Source organism: Sorex araneus, chromosome X (genome assembly GCF_027595985.1).
Source record: "Sorex araneus isolate mSorAra2 chromosome X, mSorAra2.pri, whole genome shotgun sequence".
NCBI lineage: Eukaryota > Metazoa > Chordata > Mammalia > Eulipotyphla > Soricidae > Sorex > Sorex araneus.
Genome location: NC_073313.1, coordinates 319182582 through 319205311, shown reverse-complemented (window position 1 = coordinate 319205311; position 22730 = coordinate 319182582). Strand labels below are relative to the sequence as shown.

At 37.9% G+C, this 22730-nt stretch overlaps 1 protein-coding gene across 1 annotated transcript in view; it reads left to right on the top strand.

Moving 5' to 3' along the window:
• Positions 1-22730, top strand: part of PNPT1 (polyribonucleotide nucleotidyltransferase 1) — a 42348-nt gene that overhangs the window by 5159 nt on the left and 14459 nt on the right. The window contains exons 4-17 of the mRNA XM_004609205.3: positions 438-543; positions 1742-1791; positions 2725-2788; positions 2889-2936; positions 4529-4642; positions 7061-7247; positions 8967-9018; positions 9747-9804; positions 13830-13926; positions 14438-14540; positions 16973-17043; positions 18752-18788; positions 20096-20162; positions 20246-20335. Of these exons, the coding sequence (XP_004609262.1) occupies positions 438-543; positions 1742-1791; positions 2725-2788; positions 2889-2936; positions 4529-4642; positions 7061-7247; positions 8967-9018; positions 9747-9804; positions 13830-13926; positions 14438-14540; positions 16973-17043; positions 18752-18788; positions 20096-20162; positions 20246-20335 (1144 nt within the window). The remainder of the gene's footprint in view (positions 1-437; positions 544-1741; positions 1792-2724; positions 2789-2888; positions 2937-4528; positions 4643-7060; positions 7248-8966; positions 9019-9746; positions 9805-13829; positions 13927-14437; positions 14541-16972; positions 17044-18751; positions 18789-20095; positions 20163-20245; positions 20336-22730) is intronic.

The window sequence follows — 22730 nt, the reverse complement described above, 5'->3', positions numbered from 1 at the left end:
GTAACTCCTGTGCATCTCTGGGTGTGACCAAAAAAAGCAAAATTATAATAAGCAGTTGATTCACTGGTTATGGGTTTGCCATTAATATGAGTCTTTGAGTATATATTATAGTAAAGGATTAGTAAGGGTTTATGATTTCTTTCTATTAAAGAAAGTGAGACAGCATTTATATCTAATAGTGTGGATACAAAAAAAAAAAAGATAATGGTTAGCCTCACTAGAATAAGCTACTTTGAGAATAAGAGTAGGTTATAATAAGAGACATTTTTATCAACTCTTATTTCTAGAGGAGATACAAAACAATAACAGTAAATAAAATATTTCACATTCAGTCTGTAATGTTGTTAGCAACCTCAAGAAAATAAGTAATTGCACATTATTTCTGGGAAAATGCAAAAATGAGTGAAATGAATTTTTTTCCCACATTGCTTCCTCAGGTTGACTATAGACAGAAGGCTGCTGCAGCAGGTAGAATTCCCACAAATTATCTTAGAAGAGAGATTGGTTCGTCTGATAAAGAAATTCTTACAAGTCGGGTAATAGGTAAGATATTAACGGAGAGGCATCACCTCATAATGTGTGAGCATCGGTCTCTTGTCTTAGACAATATCTCTTAATTTTTTTTTCATTTTATTACCACCTGAGATTATATACTGCCTGTATCCAGTCACTCAAATGTGGACACCATGGAAATAAAAACTTTAACCATTACTGAATCCCCTAAACCTACATAAGGCATAGAATAGTTGCCCAATCTGTTGACTAAATAAATGAATTTCTAATGATTGGATATATAAATTCCATGACCCTTACCTCTGCTCTCTCATCTGTTTCTAGTATTTCTCAATTTTTTTATGTTCAGCAGTGTAATTTCTTGAAAGCATTATATTCACCAACTATTAAAATAATGTCTTTACAAGAACTGAGTGCTGAAAGAAGGTAAAGTGATATACCTGATAGATAACCTTTCAGTACTGTAAGCCACAATGACTACAATACTTACTGTATTGTAAGCCACAATGACTAAAAGAATAGAGGACAGAGAGAGGGGGGAGGGAAAGGAGGGAGGGAGAAAGGAAGGAAAGGAGGGAGGGAGGAGAAAGGATGGGGAAGAAAGAAGAAAAATGTCTGGTGGCACAAAATGTACATTGGTGAAGGGTTGGGTGTTGTAACATTGTATGACTGAATCCAAATCATGAATAGCATTAATAACTATCTCAAGGTGATTTCATGAAAAAAGAGGAAAGTAAAATACACCTATAATCTTCCAAATTTTGATGCCAATATTTTGGTAGTTTTTAAGCTCTTGAACATAGAAATTGATAGTTATCTGTATTTATTTGTCAAGTGATACTACGGAAATATGTTCTTTTGGTTTGCTATAGGTTTTTCCATCTCTTTCATCTGCTTTTATCGGTCACTGTTGTTAGTGGAGTCAGAGTGCAAAGTATCCTCTGAATTTTAGGATGCTGCACTTCTGCTCTATTATATAATTTAGTTATTAGAGTTCACGGTATGTTAATTGATACATTGACATTTATCTGTGAATAAACGTCAATGAATCTCTTAGTAAGTCAATCCAAGGGTTTTTTGGTTGTTGTTTGATTTGTGGTCTTGGGTTTTTTTGGTTGGTCGTTTTGTTTGTAGTCTGGTATTCAAAGGAGGGAAAGTTTTGAAATATAAAGCAGCAACTTCAGTCAGTATTATCCTTAATGTCTTTTCCTGTGTTCCCCCGTCACAGATCGTTCAATCAGACCTCTCTTTCCAGCTGGCTACTTTTATGATACACAGGTTAGTTCTGTTTTAGACACATTTTTAATTTTCATTTCAGTCAAAATTACTTAATAGATCTCTTTAATACTTCTTGGGCTAAACATTATATAAAGAATATAAAATAAAATAATTTCCCAAAACACTGGAGGGGAGGAGGGCTCTCTAATGATGTGGTATTAGAATTCTATATGCATGAAAAGTTTGATTAACTGTATTGTGAAAACAATAAAATTGATGATTTTAGGGGGCTGGAGCAATAGCACAGCGGGTAGGGCATTTGCCTTGCACTCGGCCGACCTGGGTTCGATTCCCAGCATCCCATATGGTCCCCTGAGCACGCCAGGGGTGATTCCTGAGTGCAGAGCCAGGAGTAACCCCTGTGCATTGCCGGGTGTGACCCAAAAAGAAAAAAAAAATTGATGATTTTAATTTTCTTGATAAAAATGAATATGCCTTGCAACATATGTGGTGCCAGGGTTGGAAACTGAGTCAGCTGCATGAAAGGCAAGCACCTTGATAAGCATATTTTTGCAATGTAAAACAAATGATACTGCTTTGCATTGTCTATGCTTACAAACAGGAAACACTGTTTTCACGTAATAGAAATAGCTGACATTTGCTTAATACTTTGAACAGGCCTCTCACATCATAAATGCGTTCTACACAGTATTTCCAGTAGTTTTCATCAGAGCCAACTAGGCAGATGCTATTAATTTTTCCCATTTAAAGATGAAGAAATATTTGAGGATTAATTTAAGTAATTTGCCTAAAGCCAAGTGTGTTGTTTAGTGGTTTCCAGAATAAGAGGGGTTGACTACAAATTTTAATCATATAATATTTAATTTTCAGTCATATAGTGTTTCTGTCTTAAGGCCAAGATGTTAACTAAAATAATAAATTACCAAATCAAGTAGACATAATAACTAATCTGAATTTTTTCCCTTGTACCAGGTCCTTTGTAATTTGTTAGCAGTAGATGGTATTAATGAACCCGATATCCTAGCAATTAATGGTGGTATGTATAAAAATAAAGATTAAAATTATCACTTCTTTTGTTGGGTTTTTATTTCAAGACCATTCTCTTACAGACTTTTTTTTTTCTTCTCTTGTTTAAGCTTCTGTAGCCCTCTCATTATCAGATATTCCCTGGAATGGACCTGTGGGTAAGTTAAGATTTAAATACACCTTTTTAATTCCCATTTATTATCTCTGAGGGAGTTAAATACATCTAAGTCTCCTTTCAACTCCTTGATATTTTTATCCTTATTATATTTCCAATAACAAATATTATTGTGTTAGAGGTTTTATAGCTCAAGAAATACTTAAGTTCTTAGTTGCCTTTTTTGTTTTAGGACCTTTTGGGGGGCTAATCACTCAAGCAATGCTCAGGAGACCCAGGAACCTTGCTGGCAGTTGTCAGCCAAATGGGCTGGTAGTTCATTGCTAGGGCCCCAGGATGCAGTGCTGCTCCTCTTGAGACATGAGGTGCCACCAGAGCCACCAGTTTTGTTCATGAATTTTTTTTTCTTTTTTAAGTGAGGAATTATCATAATATATATTCTAAGTGCTAAGAAAATGATAGAAAAGGGCAGGCTTAGTCCTATGAGGTTACTTAACAAGCACTTCTTCAAGAAGTGCTTCTCTCTGGGCTGGAGCGATAGCACAGCGGGTAGGGCGTTTGCCTTGGCACGCGGCCGACCCGGGTTCTAATCCCAGCATCCCATATGGTCCCCTGAGCACCGCCAGGAGTAATTCCTGAGTGAAGAGCCAGGAGTAACCCCTGTGCATCGCTGGGTGTGACCCAAAAAGCAAAAAAAAAAAAGAAGTGCTTCTCTAAATACAGTCGTATATTGGGGGCCAGAATAGTACAGCACGTGGGTATTTGCCTGGCACACAATTGATACAGGTTCCATCGCCAGCATCCCATGTTTCCCAAGCACCTCCAGGAGAAATTCCTGAGTGCAGACCCAGGGGTAAGCTCTGAGCACCGCTGGGTATGGCCAAAACCCCAAAATGAATAAATGCAATTATATATCACTTGGGCTGGAGTGATAGCACAGCAGGTAGTGCGTTTGCCTTGCACGCAGCCAACCTGGGTTTGATTTCTTTGCCCCTCTCCGAGAGCCCAGCAAGCTACCAAAAGTATCTCGCCTGCATGGCAAGCTACCTGTGGCGTATTCGATACGCCAAAAACAGTAACAACAAGTTTCACAATGGAGATGTTACTGGTGCCCGCTCGAGCAAATCGATGAGCAACTGGATGGCAGTGACAGTGATATATCACTTAACAAGGAGAATACATTCTGAGAATTGGGTCAGTAAGCATTTGTATTGTTGAATGAAGTGATAGAATGTAATTTTACAAATCTAAATAGTATAGCCTATTACACACCTTGGATAAATGGCTTAGCTTATTGGAACCACCCAGATATGTAGTCCATTATTGACCAGGTATCAGTGACACATAATAATCAAAATTAAAGCTGAATTTTAGTACAGTCAGATGATATATGGAAAATGTATAGTCTAGATCAGCCTGAGTGTGATCACAGGATATAGAAGAAATTATACAATTGTAGGGGACTAATGAGGCCAGAAAGTAGGATAGAGTACTTAGTGAGCCTTAAATAAATTTGGTAGAAATAATGAACTTTATTGTGGTCATAATTAAACATAGGTTATTTGAACCATCTCTGAAATACTGTCTTTAAAATTGACTTTTTTCTAATTCATTGCCAATATTTTAATGTTTTAGGGGCAGTACGAATGGGAATGATTGATGGAGAATTTGTTGTTAACCCAACACGAAAAGAAATGTCCTCCAGTACTTTAAATTTAGTGGTTGCTGGTGCCCCTAAAAGTCAGATTGGTAAGTAGATTCAGTACTGCATTTGTTCAAGATTTTGCTTACAAGTTTTGGCTTCTTAAAAATACCTTTAATGGTCTGGAAAGCAAGGCACTTTACTTATATAAAGCTAACCTTAGTTTGAATCCCCATTAGTTCTCCCAAGCCCATTTGAGCAAAGATCCAGTAGTAACCCTGGCTACTTCTAGAGATGTGGTTTAAGTCATGTGCAAGACCCAGTCTCCTGGTGAAAATAACCGAATAACTGAATTCTTAATATTAAATAAATTTAGTTAATATCACAAACACATGGGCTGGAGCAATAGCACAGAGGGTAGGGCATTTGCCTTGCACGCGGCTCTTCCACCCCTCTCGGAGAGCCTGACAAGCTACCGAGAGTATCTCGCCCACACGGCAGAGCCTGGCAAACTACCCTGGCATGTTCAGTATGCCAAAAACAGTAACAACAAGTCTCACAATGGAGATATGACTGGTGCCCACTCAAGCAAATCGATGAGCAGTGGGATCACAGTGATACAGTGATCACACACTCACACACACACACCCCTATAGCTTAGTCTCCTAAGCCTCCCTGCCACCTCCCATTTATGCAGTTTTCACAGTGATGCAGTGATCTCGCGCGCGCGCGCGCACACACACACACACACACACACACACACACACACATACATACACACACACACACACACACACACACACACACCCATAGCTTAGTCTCCTAAGCCTTCCTGCCACCTCCCATTTATGCAGTTTTCACTTGTGACCCTCTTAGTATATTTTGAGGATAGACCCCAGTTGAGAAATGCTGTTTTAGATAATAACCTTAAAGACAACAAAGTTGGTTAATATATCTGCTATGGTTATAATGTATTCACAGGGCTGGAGAGCTAGTTTAGCAGCTAGGGCACTTGCCTTGCACTTGGTTGACCTGGGTTCAATCCCTGTACCCGAAGCCTGCAGGAGTCATCCCCAAGAGAGATCCAAAACAAAAACATTAAAACAAGAAAAGGTATTCACATGATCATTGACTTTGTACAAGATGAAAAATGTAAATAATAAAATATCAGAAGGCAGGGCCCTCTGCGCCTAAAGACTTTGATTCCAGAGACCTAACACTCTCGGGCATCCAGCGCAGCTTCTAATAACAATGCACTGGGACTGCAAACTGGGCTTCAACTCTGTGCTGCCCGGGAGTGGATTTTTTTTTCCTCCCCACCCTGTCTTCCTGCACGGAAAACGGCGGCGGCGGCAGCAACCGCATGGCAGGTGCCATCTTAAGAATCCTAACCCAGAGGTACTCGATTTCTACACTTGGGGCTCCCAGGGACTCATGGAACCAGAGACAGCTTTAGGATCTGGGGTTCCAGCAAGTGCTTGCAACTATGTATGGAGACTGTGAACTAAGCTTTTGCCCCACGCTGGGTAACGGAGGAAATATCCTTCCTTCTTGGTCTCTCTCCCCTCCGGGAGAAGGCGTGGTGTCCGACATTTTGTGGGTCCTTTGAGCAGGTATGAACTTTTGGCTCGGAAAAAAAAAAAATGTGCTTTGAACTTGAAACAGCCGCAGGATACCGGGGCAGTCTCAGGCCGGAGCCGGGTTTCAACCTGGGTGGCCATGCCTTTGCACAGCCGGTGGATGTGGAACGAGCAGGAACCAGAGACAGCTTTAGGATCTGGGGTTCCAGCAAGTGCTTGCAACCATGTATGGAGACTGTGAACTAAGCTTTTGCTACATGCTGTTCCAGGAAGGGAAATGATTCATTTTCCAACTTAAATCTCCGTGGACTTAATTACTATAATACAGAAATTGTAAACCGCGCAGCCGCTACCGCGACCGCGTGACTTTTTATCTCTTCATTCTCATCAGTGGAAAACTTATTATCAAATATTTCCTTGTCAATAGAGCTGTATTCTTGGGGGATAAATTCCAACAAAAATAGTGAGTCTGTTTTGAAACTGCAACAACAATAGTGAGTTGTGTGTTGAAATCTGGAATGTAATCAAGGTAAAGAGAAAAGGAAGTGAAATTATCACTCACGTACGGGGTGGGTTGGGGGGTGAGGGGTGGGATGTATACTTTTTATTGTTTGTTTGTTTTTGCTTTTGTTTTTGTTTTTGTTTTTATTGGTGGTGGAATATGGGCACTGGTGAAGGGATGGGTGTTTGAGCATTGTGTAACTGAGATATAAGCCTGAGAACTTTGTAACTTTTCACTTGGTGATTCAATAAAATATTTGGGTTCCACTCAATACTGCTACTTGACCTCTTGGAATATTTAGAGAATGGACCCCAGTGTGTTGATTCTGAGGAAAAAGTAAAAGATAATAAAATTGATTGTTAGTGTTCATGTTGTGGTATTTAAAATGCCATATTGCTAAAAGGCTCAGTTGCAATCTTTTATTCTCTTTTTTCTTTCAATAGTCATGTTGGAAGCCTCTGCAGAAAACATTTTACAGCAGGACCTTTGCCATGCTATCAAAGTAGGAGTGAAATACACCCAACAAATAATTCAGGGGATCCAGCAGTTGGTAAAGGAAATGGGAGTTACCAAGAGGACACCTCAGAAGCTATTTACTCCATCACCAGAGATTGTGAAACAGGCTCATAAGTAAGAACTTAGGTACAAAAGAAAATTTGAAATTGTCACCAGACTTAATTTTCTCTCAGGAAAACACTTCCAATAGATGCCACTGTGCATGCATTCCTTCATAAAAATTATTCTTCTATTTAGGAATCTTACTATAAAGTTTTCTCATGTTTTTTATAAGCATTGGCAGTTCAAATGTTTTCTTATGCTTATATCAAAGTTTGGTAAAAACTAAGGGCCTTTTTCTGTGTCTGAAAGCATGTTTGTATTCTTGTGGAATTGTTAAAAATATCTGGTGTAGAAAGTTCATGATTTGAAATAACTAAGGTACAAGAACTATTGAAATTAAGTTAGAAAAAAAGGTTTTCTCATGTTTCATAAAAGTTGATGGTTCAAAGGTCTTAAGCTGTTATGGAAATATACATATTTGTATCTGTATTGGATTAGAATATTTGACCTAGAAAATCTTGTGAGTTGAACTAATCATGACACATGAAAACAGGTTCAAAAAGTAATGGTTTAGTTTAATTAAACATAAGTTTCTAGAGTTATAAAATTGGTTGCAAAATTTATCCTACCAGTGCTCTATTTGATCGCTGAGAGACTTTTGGTACCTAAAATTTCTGGAATTACTAAGTAAATTAAGTAAAGAGGCGGAGTGATAACACAACAGGTAGGGCATTTGCCTTGCACGTGGCTGACCCAGGTTCGATTCCTTGGTCCCTCTCGGAGAGCCCGGCAAGCTACCAAGAGTATCTCGCCCTCACGGCAGAGCCTGGCAAGCTCCCCGTGGTGTATTTGATATGCCTAAAACAGTAAGTAAGTCTCACAATGGAGACGTTACTGGTGCCCACTTGAGCAAATCGATGAGCAACAGGATGACAGTGCTACAATGCTATTATAAATAGCAGCTTAATACCTTAAAAGGAACAAGCATACTTTATTTTTCAAGGGCCCAAGTTTGAATCTAAAATGAAAGGGGAGACATACTGATCAACATCCATGTTATTCACATATTGCTCTCTCAGAGAATAAAGCTTAAAGTATTTAAATATCTATGAAACTTAGGTTCTTACAAAGTAATGCGGTATAAACACTTCATGGCAGTACTTCAAGTGTGATTGTACATGCATAGTTCGCTCAGTAGTTATGAAGTGAGTTAAGGGCAGGCTCAAGAGGCCTTAATTTTCATACAGGAGCCTCAGGTTTGATCCCTGGCTCTGCATGGTCCCCCGAAACACCCCAGATTTTGCACAGAAACCAAAAATACGAGCAAATTAATTAATATGGAAAATCATGAGTTTTCATTTTAATATTTGTCTCGACTGTTAATCTGAGAATTATCAGAGATTAAGAATGATGTATATAAACGTGCCAACAAGTTTCTTGTAATATACAAAATGCATAGAGCAAAAAATATCATTTCTTTTAGCAAGAAATTAAAGGAAGTGTGTGGAGTATGTATGTGGAAAATCTAAGATGAAATTAATTGGACAGTTATAATGAGAAGGGGTTGTATATCATTATGTGTGATTGATGCCCAAGAAGTGGATGAAAAGAGAGATCTGTTCTGTCACTATAAGTAGCAAACTTATTAGCAGTGTTGAATTATGAATACATATTTTTAATTTTTATGAAATATTTATTATACACTTTAGTATTTCAGTTAAATTTTTACAGTGCAAACTGCCTTGGTTTCTAGATACTGTTATGCTGACATTATTTTTTTTATTAAAACAGACTTGCCATGGAAAGACTTTATGCAGTTTTTACAGATTATGAACATGATAAAGTATGTATATCTAATTTTTTATGTGAAAATTCTGGGGATTCTTTTGTCACAATTCCTAATTTTGTTATGATCTTAGTGCTATATAAAAATTCTTTGTGTGGCTGGAGCAATAATACAATGGTAAGGTGTTTGCCTTGCACGGTTTAATCCCCAGCACTCCATGTGACCCCCTGAGCCTGTCAGGAATGATCCCTGACCATAGAGCCAGGAGAAAGCCTACATTACCACTAGGTGTGGCCTCAAAATAAAACAAACAAAAAAGTCTTTAAATAGAAAACTAAAGAAAAGCTTAGCTGTTTGCTTCTCTATTCTTTGTTAGTACAGGTTTTATGAATGTGTGTAAATACGTTAAATGGGTAATGTTTCTTGTTTACCAATAACCAGTTCTAATCTTTTTTGTTTTCTCTGTTTTTTTATTGGGGGCCACACCTGGCAATGCTCAGAGCTTACTCCTTGCTCTGTACTCAGGAATTGCTCCTGGCAGTGCTTGAGGGAACTATTTGGGATGCCAAGACCAAACCTAGACCTGCTGCGTGCAGGGCAAGCACCCTACCTGCTGTGCAGTAACTCTTGTACCACCACTCCCACCCAGCTCTAATCTGTTTTTAAAAGAAATACTGGCTTTAAAGAAATATGAATACTCTTATGATGTGTTGCTTGTAAATAATTTTAAAATAGTGCTATTTCAGTGTTGCCATTGTGTATAGTAACTGAACCTCAACCCTTAGATTTCCAGAGATGAAGCTGTCAACAAGATAAGGTTAGATACAGAAGAACAACTAAAAGGTAAGTTTCATTTTCCCTAATTTCAAAATTATTTAAATAAAATGATAGACTTTTTATAGTTTTCAGTTGTGAAACTGTGCAGAAATCAGTTCTTTTCAGTGATTCTTAAAATTTTGCAGTTATATGCAAAAATGGTACATTTCAAGAATGTTAATAAATGTGGTGTGGAGCCACAGTGGTACACAGCCAACCAGGGTAGTATGCCTTGCACATGTCAAATCGGGTTCAATTCCCAGCACCACATATGGTCCCCTAAGCACTACCAGGAGCACCTAGCATGCTAATGCGTCCCCAAAACTAAAAGTAAATAAATAAATGTATCATTACACCCAACAAAGAGTGGGATCAAATAATGTTGACTGTATAATCTTTACTCTATAGACACTTATCCTATAAAATGGGATATCCTTTATTCTGTCACTTGAAAACCTGATATTTTTAAAAAATTCTAATCTGATATTGGAATACTACATGTGATTTAAGGGGATTAAGTGAGTAAATTATTTACACCTATGCCTAGCATGTAGGAAGTATTCAGTACACGAGAGCATTACATGGGTGGGGGAGTGTTGATGGGATTACATGCCTCCCCCTTTAGAAATTATTAAGCAAATAATTTTATTATATATCAGTCAAGACTGAATGTATACCAAATTTGACAATGAGTTCTTAATAAATACCTCTTAGTGTAATATTTTAAAATTAATAACTATTGTTAGCATTCCATATATTACTCGTAGGGAGTTTTATATATATAGATAGATATCTATATATATCTATATATATACACCTCTTGGAGAGCCCGACAAGCTACCAAGAACATCCTGCCCACTCAGGCAGAGCCTGGAAAGCTACCCGTGGCGTATTTAATATGCTAAAAACAGTAATGATAGGTCTCGTTCCCCTGACCCTGAATGAGCCTCCAATCATTGGGAAAGATGAGTAAAGAGAAGCTGCTAAAATCTCAGGGCTGGGAGGAATAGAGACAGTTACTGTTGCCCACTCGAGTAAATCGACGAACAATGGGATGACAGTAACAGGGACTGTTAGCATTGGTATGTTAGCAGAGGTTAAGATGCTTGCCTTACTGGTGGAGGGATGGGTCTTTGATCATTGTATGACTGTAACTCAAACATGAAAGCTTGTAACTATCATTAAGATTTAAAAAAAAAAGTGCTTGCCTTGTATGTGGCTGTAGCCACAAACCTTGTTTGAATCACCAACACCCCAAGAAGTGCCAGATGTGATTCCTTTGCACAGAGCCAAGTGAACCGTGCCCCTCTTCCAGCCCAATAATAAAAAAAGTCTGCAACAACTACTACAAGATTTGTCTTTTGGGGCCAGAGCAATAGTGGGTAGGGCTAGTGCAGCGGGGAGGGCATTTGCCTTGCACACGGCCTACCTGGCTTCAATCCCCGGCATCCTATGTGGTCCCCCAAGCACCGGCAGAAATAATTGCAGAGCACAGAGCCAGGAGTAACCCCTGAGCATTGCTGAGTGTGCCCCCCCCAAACAAAAAAATGTGTCTTTTATTTGTTGGGGGGGCCACACCCTGGATTACTCCTGGTTTACTTGTGGCACAGCTTAGGGATCTTTTCAGTTGGTGCTTGGGGATTGTGTGGGTGCAGTCTGCAAGGCAAGAGCAGCCTGCCTGCTGTGCCACTCCAGCCCAAGATTTTTACTTTTACTGCTATGTTTCATCCTGTTTATTCAGAGTTTGTATAATGATTTCCTCTCACTTAGAGAAAAGTGGTTTTTGTTTTGTTTTGTTTTGTTTTTTAGCATAATGAACTCTCTGGGTTTTGTTTTGTTTTGTTTTGTTTTTTTTGCTTTTTGGGTCACACCTGGCAATGCACAGGGGTTACTCCTGGCTCTGCACTCAGGAATCACCCCTGGCGGTGCTCAGGGGACCATATGGGATGCTGGGAATTGAACCCGGGTCAGCTGCGTGCAAGGCAAATGCACTACCCACTGTGCTATCGCTCCAGTCCCTCTCTGGTATTCTTTAGGTACATTGAGTAATATTTTAAATAAAATTTTGTGTGACAAATCATATCTGAATACCAGGAACCAGGAATTGTGCTGAAATGTATCAGTAAAAATCAGTAAAAATAAATTAATTAAAAGCCTCTTACGTAAACATTTGTATTCAGATTACAGCTATGTTGGTTACTAGTTGTTTGACCTCAATTTACCTCACTTATAGAGGTAAAAAATAGAATTTCATAGATCATTACATAGATTAAAGGCACTAACATTACAAATAGATACCTGACTCATAAATGATTTGATAAAATGATTAAAATAAGAGTTGTTGGAGATTTGTAATTTTGCAGACTAAGATCAGTGTTCCCCAGACAAAACAGTGAAGGAGACAATTCTTAGCAAGTGTTAGAAGTCAGGGAGAGAGCCCAGTGGTCAGGTGTACATGTTTTGTGTTCACAGAGTTTGGGTTCAAATCCAAGCCCCACATTTCCTGTCCCCTTTCCACAACACTGCTGGGTGGCCCTGGAAGCCCCCAAGCACCCCCAGGGTGGCTCTGCATCCTTAGGACCTAACATTGAATTGCCAGTTGGCTAAGTATTATTGAGAATTGCCACGAAGTCCCCTGAGCATTGCTTGGAAAGCTCCCCAAGAAGGGGGATATGGGGAAAAGAACATCCATTAGATTCTTTCATGATCTCTTGCTGAATTTGTCAGGTGTGGGTTCACAAAGTGTGAGGGTTCTTCGTGTATTTGGTGGCTAAGAGCCGCTTCCTGTCCTCCCCAGGCCTCTCTAATAGAGACAAAGGGGCAGGGGACCACAGACTGATGATGGTGCAAATGGCCCGTTTAATTCAGAGCTGCTAACATACTTATAGAACATCGCAAGGGGTCAGAGGTATAGGATTGCATTCTCTGTGATTTACAGAGGTAAAATATTCCAGCAGAGGCAGTTATCTGGGGGGAGATAAGCTCAAGGAGATGCTCTATCTCCCAAGGACATCTTTATTGCTTTTTTCTTTCCCTCTAGTCATTATATCAAACAATTAAGTTAAACAATTAAGTCTGCTTCTTACCAGTACTTCTCAGTTATTTGGATAAACACAATAAGAGATAAAGATCCCATGGGCTTTTAGTTCTCTGAGAGCAAGCAAGACTTTTACTGTAAATCCCAGACTAAGTTCTCAGACCAGTTCAGCTTGACCTTCCCCATGGGGGTCCTCTCTTAAGTCATAACAGCTTGCATCAAGACCATGCATTTATGCTTTCTAAACTGTGCAGTTTCGATGCTGGGATAGCTTTGCCAGTCCACCCAGATCCATCCCAATTCCACAGCGGGACCTCCCTTTTGGGGTGTTAGAAACTACAGCAATCAAAGCCTGAGTAGAGTGATTATGACAGATGCCCAGGAGTAGACATATTTCAGAGTCAATCAACTTCCAGATATTAGGAGCACAGCATTAACGGTCTTTCTGTGTTTACACAGAGTACATTGCTCTATGGTAAAACATAAAAAGGCTATAGGGGAAATAGAAAAGCAGGTAATTCACTATAAATGCAAAATCCAAAGCTACCAGAAAGTTTTGGCTTATATATAATGAAGACTAACTTGGGGAACTATGACAGTGAGAGTGAAACACAAAGAAAAGGTTAAAGATAAACTCAGGATTAGGGATACTCGCAAGAGCACTGTAAGTTTCTCTGGAAGGAGAAAAAGGGACAATTAACTGATGAAGCCTAAAACACTTAGGGTCATTATCCAACAGTCAGGTAATATATTGTGATAGAGAGATGATTTTAAACATACTTTTGTTCCAGTAACAAGTAAACTAAGTTCCCATAGCAGCATATTTGAGGTATTTAATACTTGATATGTCTCTCCTACTTGAGAACATTTAATGTACTTTCTACTCCTAAGGATTAAATATTCAGAGTGATCTTTCTTGGCTTACCTCTTATTAGTTAACTGCCTTGGTACTACTGAACTTAAGTGAAAATCCAATTACCAAACTGAAAATCTGTTTTGGTTTTGTCTTCTATAGAAAAATTTCCAGAAGCTGATCCATATGAACTAATAGAATCCTTTAATACCGTTGCAAAGGAAGTTTTCAGAAGTATCATTTTGAATGAATACAAAAGGTAAATAGACATATTTTTGTGGTATCTTGTTCAAGACAAATTGTGTAGTTTTTTTCCAAATGAATTTTAAAAGGCTTATCTTACTTTTTGGAAGGGGGTGGTTTGGGCAATGTACAGCAGTGCTCAGGGCTTACTCCTGACTGCTCAGGGATCATTCCTGATGGTATGATATGTGGGATCATATGTAGTGCTGCATCTCAAAGAGGGGGTGGTCACATGCAGGGCAAGTGCCTTAACCCCTATTTTTTATCTCCAACCCTTAAAATTGTATGCTTTATAAATGGATGTGTAGATTATTTGATGTGTGTATCTATGAGAATGTGTATGTAGCAAGCAGCCCCAACTGCATAATGAGAGAAAAGCATGAAGTGCTTAAAAAAAATTTTTTTTGACAGTACAGGTACATATGGGTCAAAACCCTCAAGATTCTGATTCAGTGTGATTTTTATGTGATGCCACTGGGGTTAGAAAATTTGCACCACTTGAATACTGATTTCCTTTATTACTATAGGTGTGATGGTCGAGATTTGACTTCACTTAGGAATATAAATTGCGAAGTAGATATGTTTAAAATTCTTCATGGATCTGCCTTATTCCAAAGGGGCCAAACACAGGTAATAAATAGCTGTTAAAAGCTCTAACTCTGATTCTAAAAGCTCTAATCTAACTCTAATTCAGAGCTAATTAGACCTAATGGTATGGTATCTGCTATGTATCATGTGAAATGTGTTATATATTCAAATATTTTCATTAATGTTTAAAATATACATTTTTTTTTCCTTCTGGTGTGGTTGGAGGTATGGGGCCACATCTGACTCTGCTCAGGCCTCTCCTCCCTCTGTATCTCCTCAGAGGTCAGAGGACCATATTCAGTACTAGGGATTGAACCCATTAGTATAAGATTATGTGCAAGTAGAGGTACTGGACAGACAGCTCTAAAGAATGGAGGTGTGCTGGAGGGCCCTCTAAATTTTTTTTTTAATAAAAAAAAAAGAGGGAAAATACTCTTTTTTAAGTGACCCCCAACTTTATCTTTTTCTTGTTTGTTTTGGGGCCACACATAGCAGGCTTACTCCTGGTTCTGTCCTGAGGGACTACTCCTGCTGGTGATCAGGGATCAAGTGTATAATTTTAAACTTTTAATTTCTTTTCAAAATCTTATTTATTATAGCTCTTCAGTGGGGGGGAGGCGAGGGAGGGAGAAGGGTATTCCTTTGGTATTATTATTTAAGTATTCTAAGAATTTTTATATTTTTTTAATCTGAAAAGTTCTTTGCTTTTGTGTGCAGCCTCCTTGTTGGCTACAGAATTATGGGCTTATGTTTTTTTCTGATGAAAAGCCAACTTATTTAAATCTTTGTGTCCAATGTCCTATTTTTGTTGTTGTTGGCTTTTTGAATCACACCCAGCAATGCTCAGGGGTTACTCCTGGCTCATTCACTCAGGAATTACTCCTGGGGGTGCTCGCGGAACCATACAGGATGCCAGGGATCAAACCTGGGTTGGCCACATGCAAGGCAAACACCATACCTACTATGCTATCACTCTGGCTCCTATTTTTATTTTTAATTGATGTGCTTTTGTTATTTTTATGGTACTGGGGAATCACATCTAGAACCTCACACACACACAACACAAATGCTGTATTGCTAAACAATTTAAAGACACATCCCTAGCACACTTTAAGGTCAAAATCTTGATTTTTAAAAATCAAGACAAAAAAAAAAAGATTTTGTCTTGATTTTTAGCATACAGTTGTGAAATGAATGGTTTTTCTGGCAAGAGTTAATTTAATTTTTATGTACAAACTTGTATTTCACAAAACTTAAAGCATTTTAGTCATAATTTCTTGAACATGTTTTTATGGAGCCAGAGAGATAATATAGGGGTAAGACACTAGCCTTGCAAGCAGCTTTCTTTCCCCTACCCATTCCCAGTCCACCCATTGTTCCCTGAGCACAACTAGGAGTGATCCATGAACAGAAAACCACGAGTAAGCCTTGAGCACAGCTGTGTGACCCCAAAATTAAAAACAAAGGGGAAGATGTTTTCAGTACAATTGCAGTAGCTCTCAAAAATCTTTGTGTGAAGACCAGGAAGTAACTTCAAAAGAAAAGAGTCTTAGGGTCCAAAAGGATAGTACAGTGAATAGGGTGCTTGCCAAAACCAAAATCCTTACCAAAAAAAAAAAAAAACAAAAAACTGAAAAACATGGCCTGTTAACCTAGTGACTTAACCAGTCCTATTCATTGTATCTTCTCAAGGGTGAACCCAATTTTCTTTTTTATTTTTTGTTCTAAATTTTTAGTTTATAATATCCTTGATATTGTGAATGATATATTATAGAGTCTGTGGATTATGTTATACTCCTCCAAAGATGACTGACTTTTGAAAACTTTAAGTGGGCAGTTTTTCTGGTTGATCATTATTGAGTCTTCCCTAATGGTACATTTTTGTAAGTAGCCCTTTTTCCTGTTCTTCCCGCAGTTACATATGTGCTTTGAGTCTTATAATGTTGGACTTTTAGTTAACTGTGGTTTATATTTTGTTTGGGGACCGCACCCAGAGATGCTCAGGGATTACACAGTGCTATTCAGGGAACCATATGGGATGGATTGAACCCAGGTTGGCCTCATGCAAGGCAAGCACCCTACTCACTATACTATCTCTCTGGTCCTAGTTAACTGTAGTTTATACATAACTCTTAATATTTGTGAATAAGTGTTTTCTGTATTCAGTATTGTCATGTCAGCCTTTGTATAAGATGAATATATCCCATTTCTTTAAGAGCTACTTGGGGGTGGAGGGAGGGGGGAGGTATACTGTGATTCTTCGTGGTGGAATATGTGCACTGATGAAGGGATGAGTGTTCGAGCATTGTATGACTGAGACTTAAACCTGAAAGCTTTGTAACTTTCCACATGGAGATTCAATAAAAGAATAAATTAATTTTTTAAAAAAAGAGCTACTTGGGTTCTTCAGACATTTTTAGTTTTTGTCTGTTATTAGTAAATTAAAAACTAAGAAATTTTTCCTTCTTTTTTAGGTGCTTTGTACTGTTACGTTTGATTCATTAGAATCTAATATTAAGTCTGACCGAATTATAACAGCTATAAAGTAAGTTACATTTTAGTACTGATGTTGTACATAAAATTGAAGTGTACGTGATACATTGCTACTTATTGTTACTGTTTTAAACCTATATGTCTATACTTAATTCTCCTGTTTACATAACAGGATTTTTCTTATTGTAGTTTGTCTCTTAACCCATTTATTTATTTATTTATTTATTTATTTATTTATTTATTTATTTATTGCTTTTTGGGTCACACCCAGCAATGCTCAGGAATTACTCCTGGCTCTGCACTCAGGAATTACTCCCAGTAGTACTCGGGGGACCATATAGGATGCCAGGAATCGAACCCAGGTCGGCTGCATAAAAAAGCAAACACCCACCCAGCTGTCCTATCACTCCGGCCCCTATCTTTTAACCCATTTTGTCAAACAAATATTGGCAAAGCTCATGAATTTTTGATGTTATTTTTGTGTATTTTTGTATATTCTCTGTCTCTAGAATTATGCTTTAAGACAGAGTTCCTAGGTGTAGGTTTTTCTGTAATATGCAAGGGAGCAAATATATAAGCAGGATCCCTAGTTGCTGAAAAGAATGTAGAGGTCCTTGTCTAATCCCAACTCATAATTTGAATTTGTATATAGAAATACTGGGCTTTCTGTGTTGTTAATTATTAATTGTTGTTGTTAATTATGTTGGTACCATTACATAAGTATATGTGGATATAATTTTAGATGATGAGAATATATAATACCAACATTATTATATCAGTATCTTTGGACTCAGCCATAGTTCTTCTTTCCTTAGTGTCTGAAAGCATTTCTTCCGTTTGTCAGATGAAGGGTCTCAGAAGACTTTTTAATTTAGCCTCCCTTTTCTATGTACATCTCATTGGGATATCTCCAGTATTTTCAGGATAGTATCACCAATTTTTTTTACACCTGTTTGATAAATTTGATCTTTCAACTATATACCTAACTCTGAACTGTTCATTGTAATCATAATCTGTTTTTCTAAATCTCTTTTACCTTGTCTATATTTTAATTCTTCTTTTGGCCAAAAGTTGTTTGCCCTGCGTTGAACTTGACCAGAGCATTAATTTATGTTCTGATCTTAAATCTATAACGTGCATACATGAGGGTACATTATCATTCAGCTTTTCTAGCCTTTGGCATCCTCATTTTGTAAAATGCAGAAAATGTGCTAATAATTCCTGTACCCCTCCCTAAACTGCCAAAATTTATTTCTCCTTCAGTCTTATTAGATATCTTTTCCCAAGACTACACAATTTATAGTATGCATATTCAGCTCTAGCTCTAAATCCTCTGCATAGGAAGTATGCCTTTTGTGATTTCATCTGAGAAGAATATTACTTGTGCCAAGATACCGTGTGTCTTGGTCTTTTCCTCAATTATGATAAATATAGAACCAGAGAAGTTGTTCAAGGGTTTTAAAGTGCTTACCTTGCCTACAGCCAACCAGTGGTTCAATCCCTAGCACTGCATATGTAGTCCCCTGGGTACTGCCAGAAGTGATCCCTGAGTACAGGATAATATGTCTACTGAATACTCACATCTGTCTTCTAAATTCATAAACACTGCTTTGACCTTCATTTTTCTAATTCTTAACAGTTTTAATTTCAGGCCATCTCTCATAACCCACTTGTCTTTTAAAATCCCCTTAATACTTTCATTTATTGAATTAATTTGTTTCTATCAGTAACTTAGTTTAATGTGTATTTTTTGTTTGTAGTGGGATAAAAGATAAAAATTTCATGCTGCACTATGAGGTAAGGCAACTTTTTCCCATTCCTGAAAGTTAAAATCAAGTTGGCAGTATAGTTTTAGTTAGCGAAGACTGTGCTTATTCACAACTGTGCCTAACAGTATAGGGCTTTTGAAATATCTCATCTGACAAGTCACTTTATCCATCTAATTCATTTAAATCTTGATATTTATATATTTAGTTAATAATTTTTAAAAGTCAAGGTATTAAATATTAAGTTACTTTATATGAAATTACATAATTGGGCTTGTGATTGAACTTAATCATAATCGATCTTTTTGTTTGCTGTTTTATTTTGGGCCACAACTGGAGATGCTCAGGGGTTTCTCTTGGTTCTCCTGGTGGTGCTTGGGGGGACCCTATGGAGTACTGGGGATCGAACCACATGTAAGACAGAAGCCCTACCCCCTGTGATGTCCTACCCTCTACACTATCACTCTGGCCCTGTATAAACAACTAATTTTAAGGAAACAAGCACAAGTACAATACCTCTAGTTTTAATCATTTGAAACATATGCCCAGGGAGACTGGTATAAAATGTTGGTTCACTTTTTAATGATCATTGTTGGCTATCCAGAATCCTAAAAACAATTCTGTTAAATCTACTTAAATGATTGAAAAATGTTTAAGCTAGAAAATGTTTGCTAGAGAATAACCATAAACTTGGGAATTCTCATGGTTCATATCCCTTATAAAAATTCTTTATTAGATAACTAAATGCTACAGAAGCAAGAGAGGAATTATAATTGAGTAAAGCATTTTTTTTTCTTGAGCTGAAGAACCATGGAACACTTTAAAAGAGGCAACCATGAAAAATGCAACTATAGCTGATTATTAGGGAGAGTACACAGGAGAAGGATAATGGACTATTGCCTCATCCACCCATTTTTTTTTTCAGTATTTATTGTGAAATGGGCCAGAGAATACAACAGGTAAGGCATTTACCTTGCATGCTTGCAACCTGGGTTCGATCCCCAGCACCACACATGGTCCCCTGAGCATCGCCAGTATTGATCCTTTGAACACAGAATTAGAAGTAAGCCCTTTGAACCACAGTGTGGGTTTAAGTCACAAAACATGACCCCCAAACCAAACAAAGTATAGATTCAGAAAACCGAACAAGATAAAATATGGTACAGTGATTTTATATGTCGCTATTCAGGTCAAAATTTCTGGAACATCACACCCAAAACCCCTTCATGGTTTTGGGTTTTTTTGTTTTGCAATTTCTATTATTTTGGTATTATTTCTTAGGTATCTTAATATTGCTAGTATATACATCTTTGTTGGGTTTTGTTTTATTCATTATAGTTTCCTCCTTACGCAACAAATGAAATTGGCAAAGTAACTGGTGTAAATAGAAGAGAACTTGGGCATGGTAAGTACAAATCTATAAACTTCTATGGTATTCTTAATAATGAATTAGTACACTTTTGGTCATTGTTTCTTATTCTAACCTAGGTGCTCTTGCTGAGAAAGCACTGTATCCTGTTATTCCCAAAGATTTTCCTTTCACCATAAGAGTAACATCCGAAGTCCTAGAATCAAATGGTATAGTATTAAAATATGTCTTGGGGAGGACAGTTATAAGATTTAAGTGGTAGAGTGTATACTTTGCACATATGAGGTCATGGATTTTATCGCCAGCACCCTGCCTCAAAATAAAGACTTTTATGAACTATGTTTACCGTAGTCAGAGATACACTTGGGCCAGGGATATATAGAGCCTTAGATTCAATACTAGGGGCTCTGTCATATTCTTAACTTTCAGAAGAAATGTTACTTGCATTATTATAGTGTCTGAGTTTATTGCAGGCGAAAAAATGCATTTAGCTAAGCATAGTGTTGTTTGTTCTTAGATAATAATTTGGCTTGAAAGCAATATAATATCAGTTTACTGTAAAATTGTTAAAATAGATTGTTTAGGTTACATGTCTTTATTTTTTATAAACTGTAGAGCAAGGCTATTTGAAGAGTGTCAAGAGCTCTCGGAGATATAGCTGACATTGATTAAAAAGAATAAAACAAAGCTCCAAATTTAAACGAGATGTTCTATTCCTCAGGTGTAAGTGGACTGTGGCTGTCGCCCAGTGAGATAACCAGCACCCTGTATCTTTGCAGTTAAGCAGCAAAAGAGGCATGCCAGGAATTCCTAGGAAGTCTCGAAATCAGAATCCTTATAGCAGTACTGTTTAATAGAAATTTCTCTCATGATAGAAATTCGATCACTGAACCACTCGTTTAAGAGACTTATTTATTTTAGCTAAAGTAGCCGTGCTTATAATGCAGTTTTTTAATTATTATCACTGTCATCCCATTGCTCATTGATTTGCTCGAGCAGGCACCAGTAATGTCTCCATTATGAGACTTGTTTGTTACTGTTTTTGGCATGTTGGATACGCCACGGGTAGCTTGCTGGGCTCTCTGAGAGGGGCAGAAGAATCGAACCTGGGTCAGCCGCATGCAAGGCAAATGCCCTACTGCTATGCTATTATATCAAAATATATTACAAATGTCTTCATGTTTTTATCTATTCCTTGCATCTCTTAGTGATTTTGTTGTAGCCTTTGTTTTCTTTTTCTGTTTTTTTACATTATTTAAACACCATGCTATACAAAATTGTACATGATGCGTTTGTTTCAGGCATTTGGTGTTCCAACACCAGTCCCACCACCAGAGTGACAGAGGTGGATTCTTGGGAGAGTGATTCTAACCACCCCCTGGTTCTGTCCCCATAGCAGGCACAAAATAATTTATTTCATATTGCTTGTTAAAATGAAATAGCTAATGGAATTATCAAAATTTATTTCAGTAAAGGAAAATTTTTGAAAATTTTATATCTCACCATAGGGTCATTAAGTCCTTGTAGGAGGGTTTACTAAACTGTTGCTAGTTGAGCCTTCTGTGTTAACTGTTTTTGTTTGTTGATCTTAGTTGACTTCTATTTTAATTTCCCAGCTAATTTGGTGTGTTTCTGGGATGTCAGTATTGTGGAATTTGGAAGTGTCCCAGGGCTGCATACGCCATGGCTGCGTGATCTAGGAACTCCAGGATCTGTAGAGCTGGGCTTCACATGGCAGTGGCTGCGGGGTGTGGATGTGGGAGCCAGAGCTTCTGGAAGTGTGGTGGGGAAGTGTCGGGGAGGCTACCCAGTTCTCACTTGTGTTGAGTTTTTCTTAAAAGTCAGTTGTGGGTATGGCATATTTTTAGACTTTTATTTCATTGATATATTTATTTTTTAAAGTATTCTTGTGTGTGGTACATGGGATCTTCTCGGAGAGCCTGGTAAACTACCGAGAGTATCCCGCCCACACGGAAGAGCCTGGCAAGCTCCCTGTGGCGTATTCGATATGCCAAATACAGTAACAATATGCCAAATACAGTAACAATAACAGTCTCATTCCCCTGACCCTGAAAAGAGCCTCCAGTTGTTGGGAAAGACTAGTAAGGAGAGGCTGCTAAAAATCTCAGGGCTGGGATGAATGGAGACATTCCTGGCACCCGCTCGAGTAAATCAGTGAACAATGGGATGACAGTGATACAGTGAGAGTAGCCGTACTAATGGCTATTATATTGTGCCATGCAGATCCCCAGATTTGTGGTTAAGAAAAGTTAGTCTACTGTGTTTCTTAAATATAGTTATAGTTATTAACTATAATTAAGACAAAAAAAGGAAAGTGTTTAGAAATATGTAGATTTAGATTTTCCTAAGTGTTTATAAAAGGAAAGAAAAAAATTATTGGGGGCTAAAGGAGCACATCCAGCAGTGCTCAGGGCTTACTCCTTGCTGTGCACTCAGGGATCACTCCTGGCAGGCTCAGGGGATCTTGTAGGATGCCAGGGATCGAACCCAGGTCAGACGAGTATAAGGCAAACACCCTATCCACTGTACTATTGCTCTAGCCCAGAAAGAAAATATTTGTATTATTATAATTGAATATGCTAA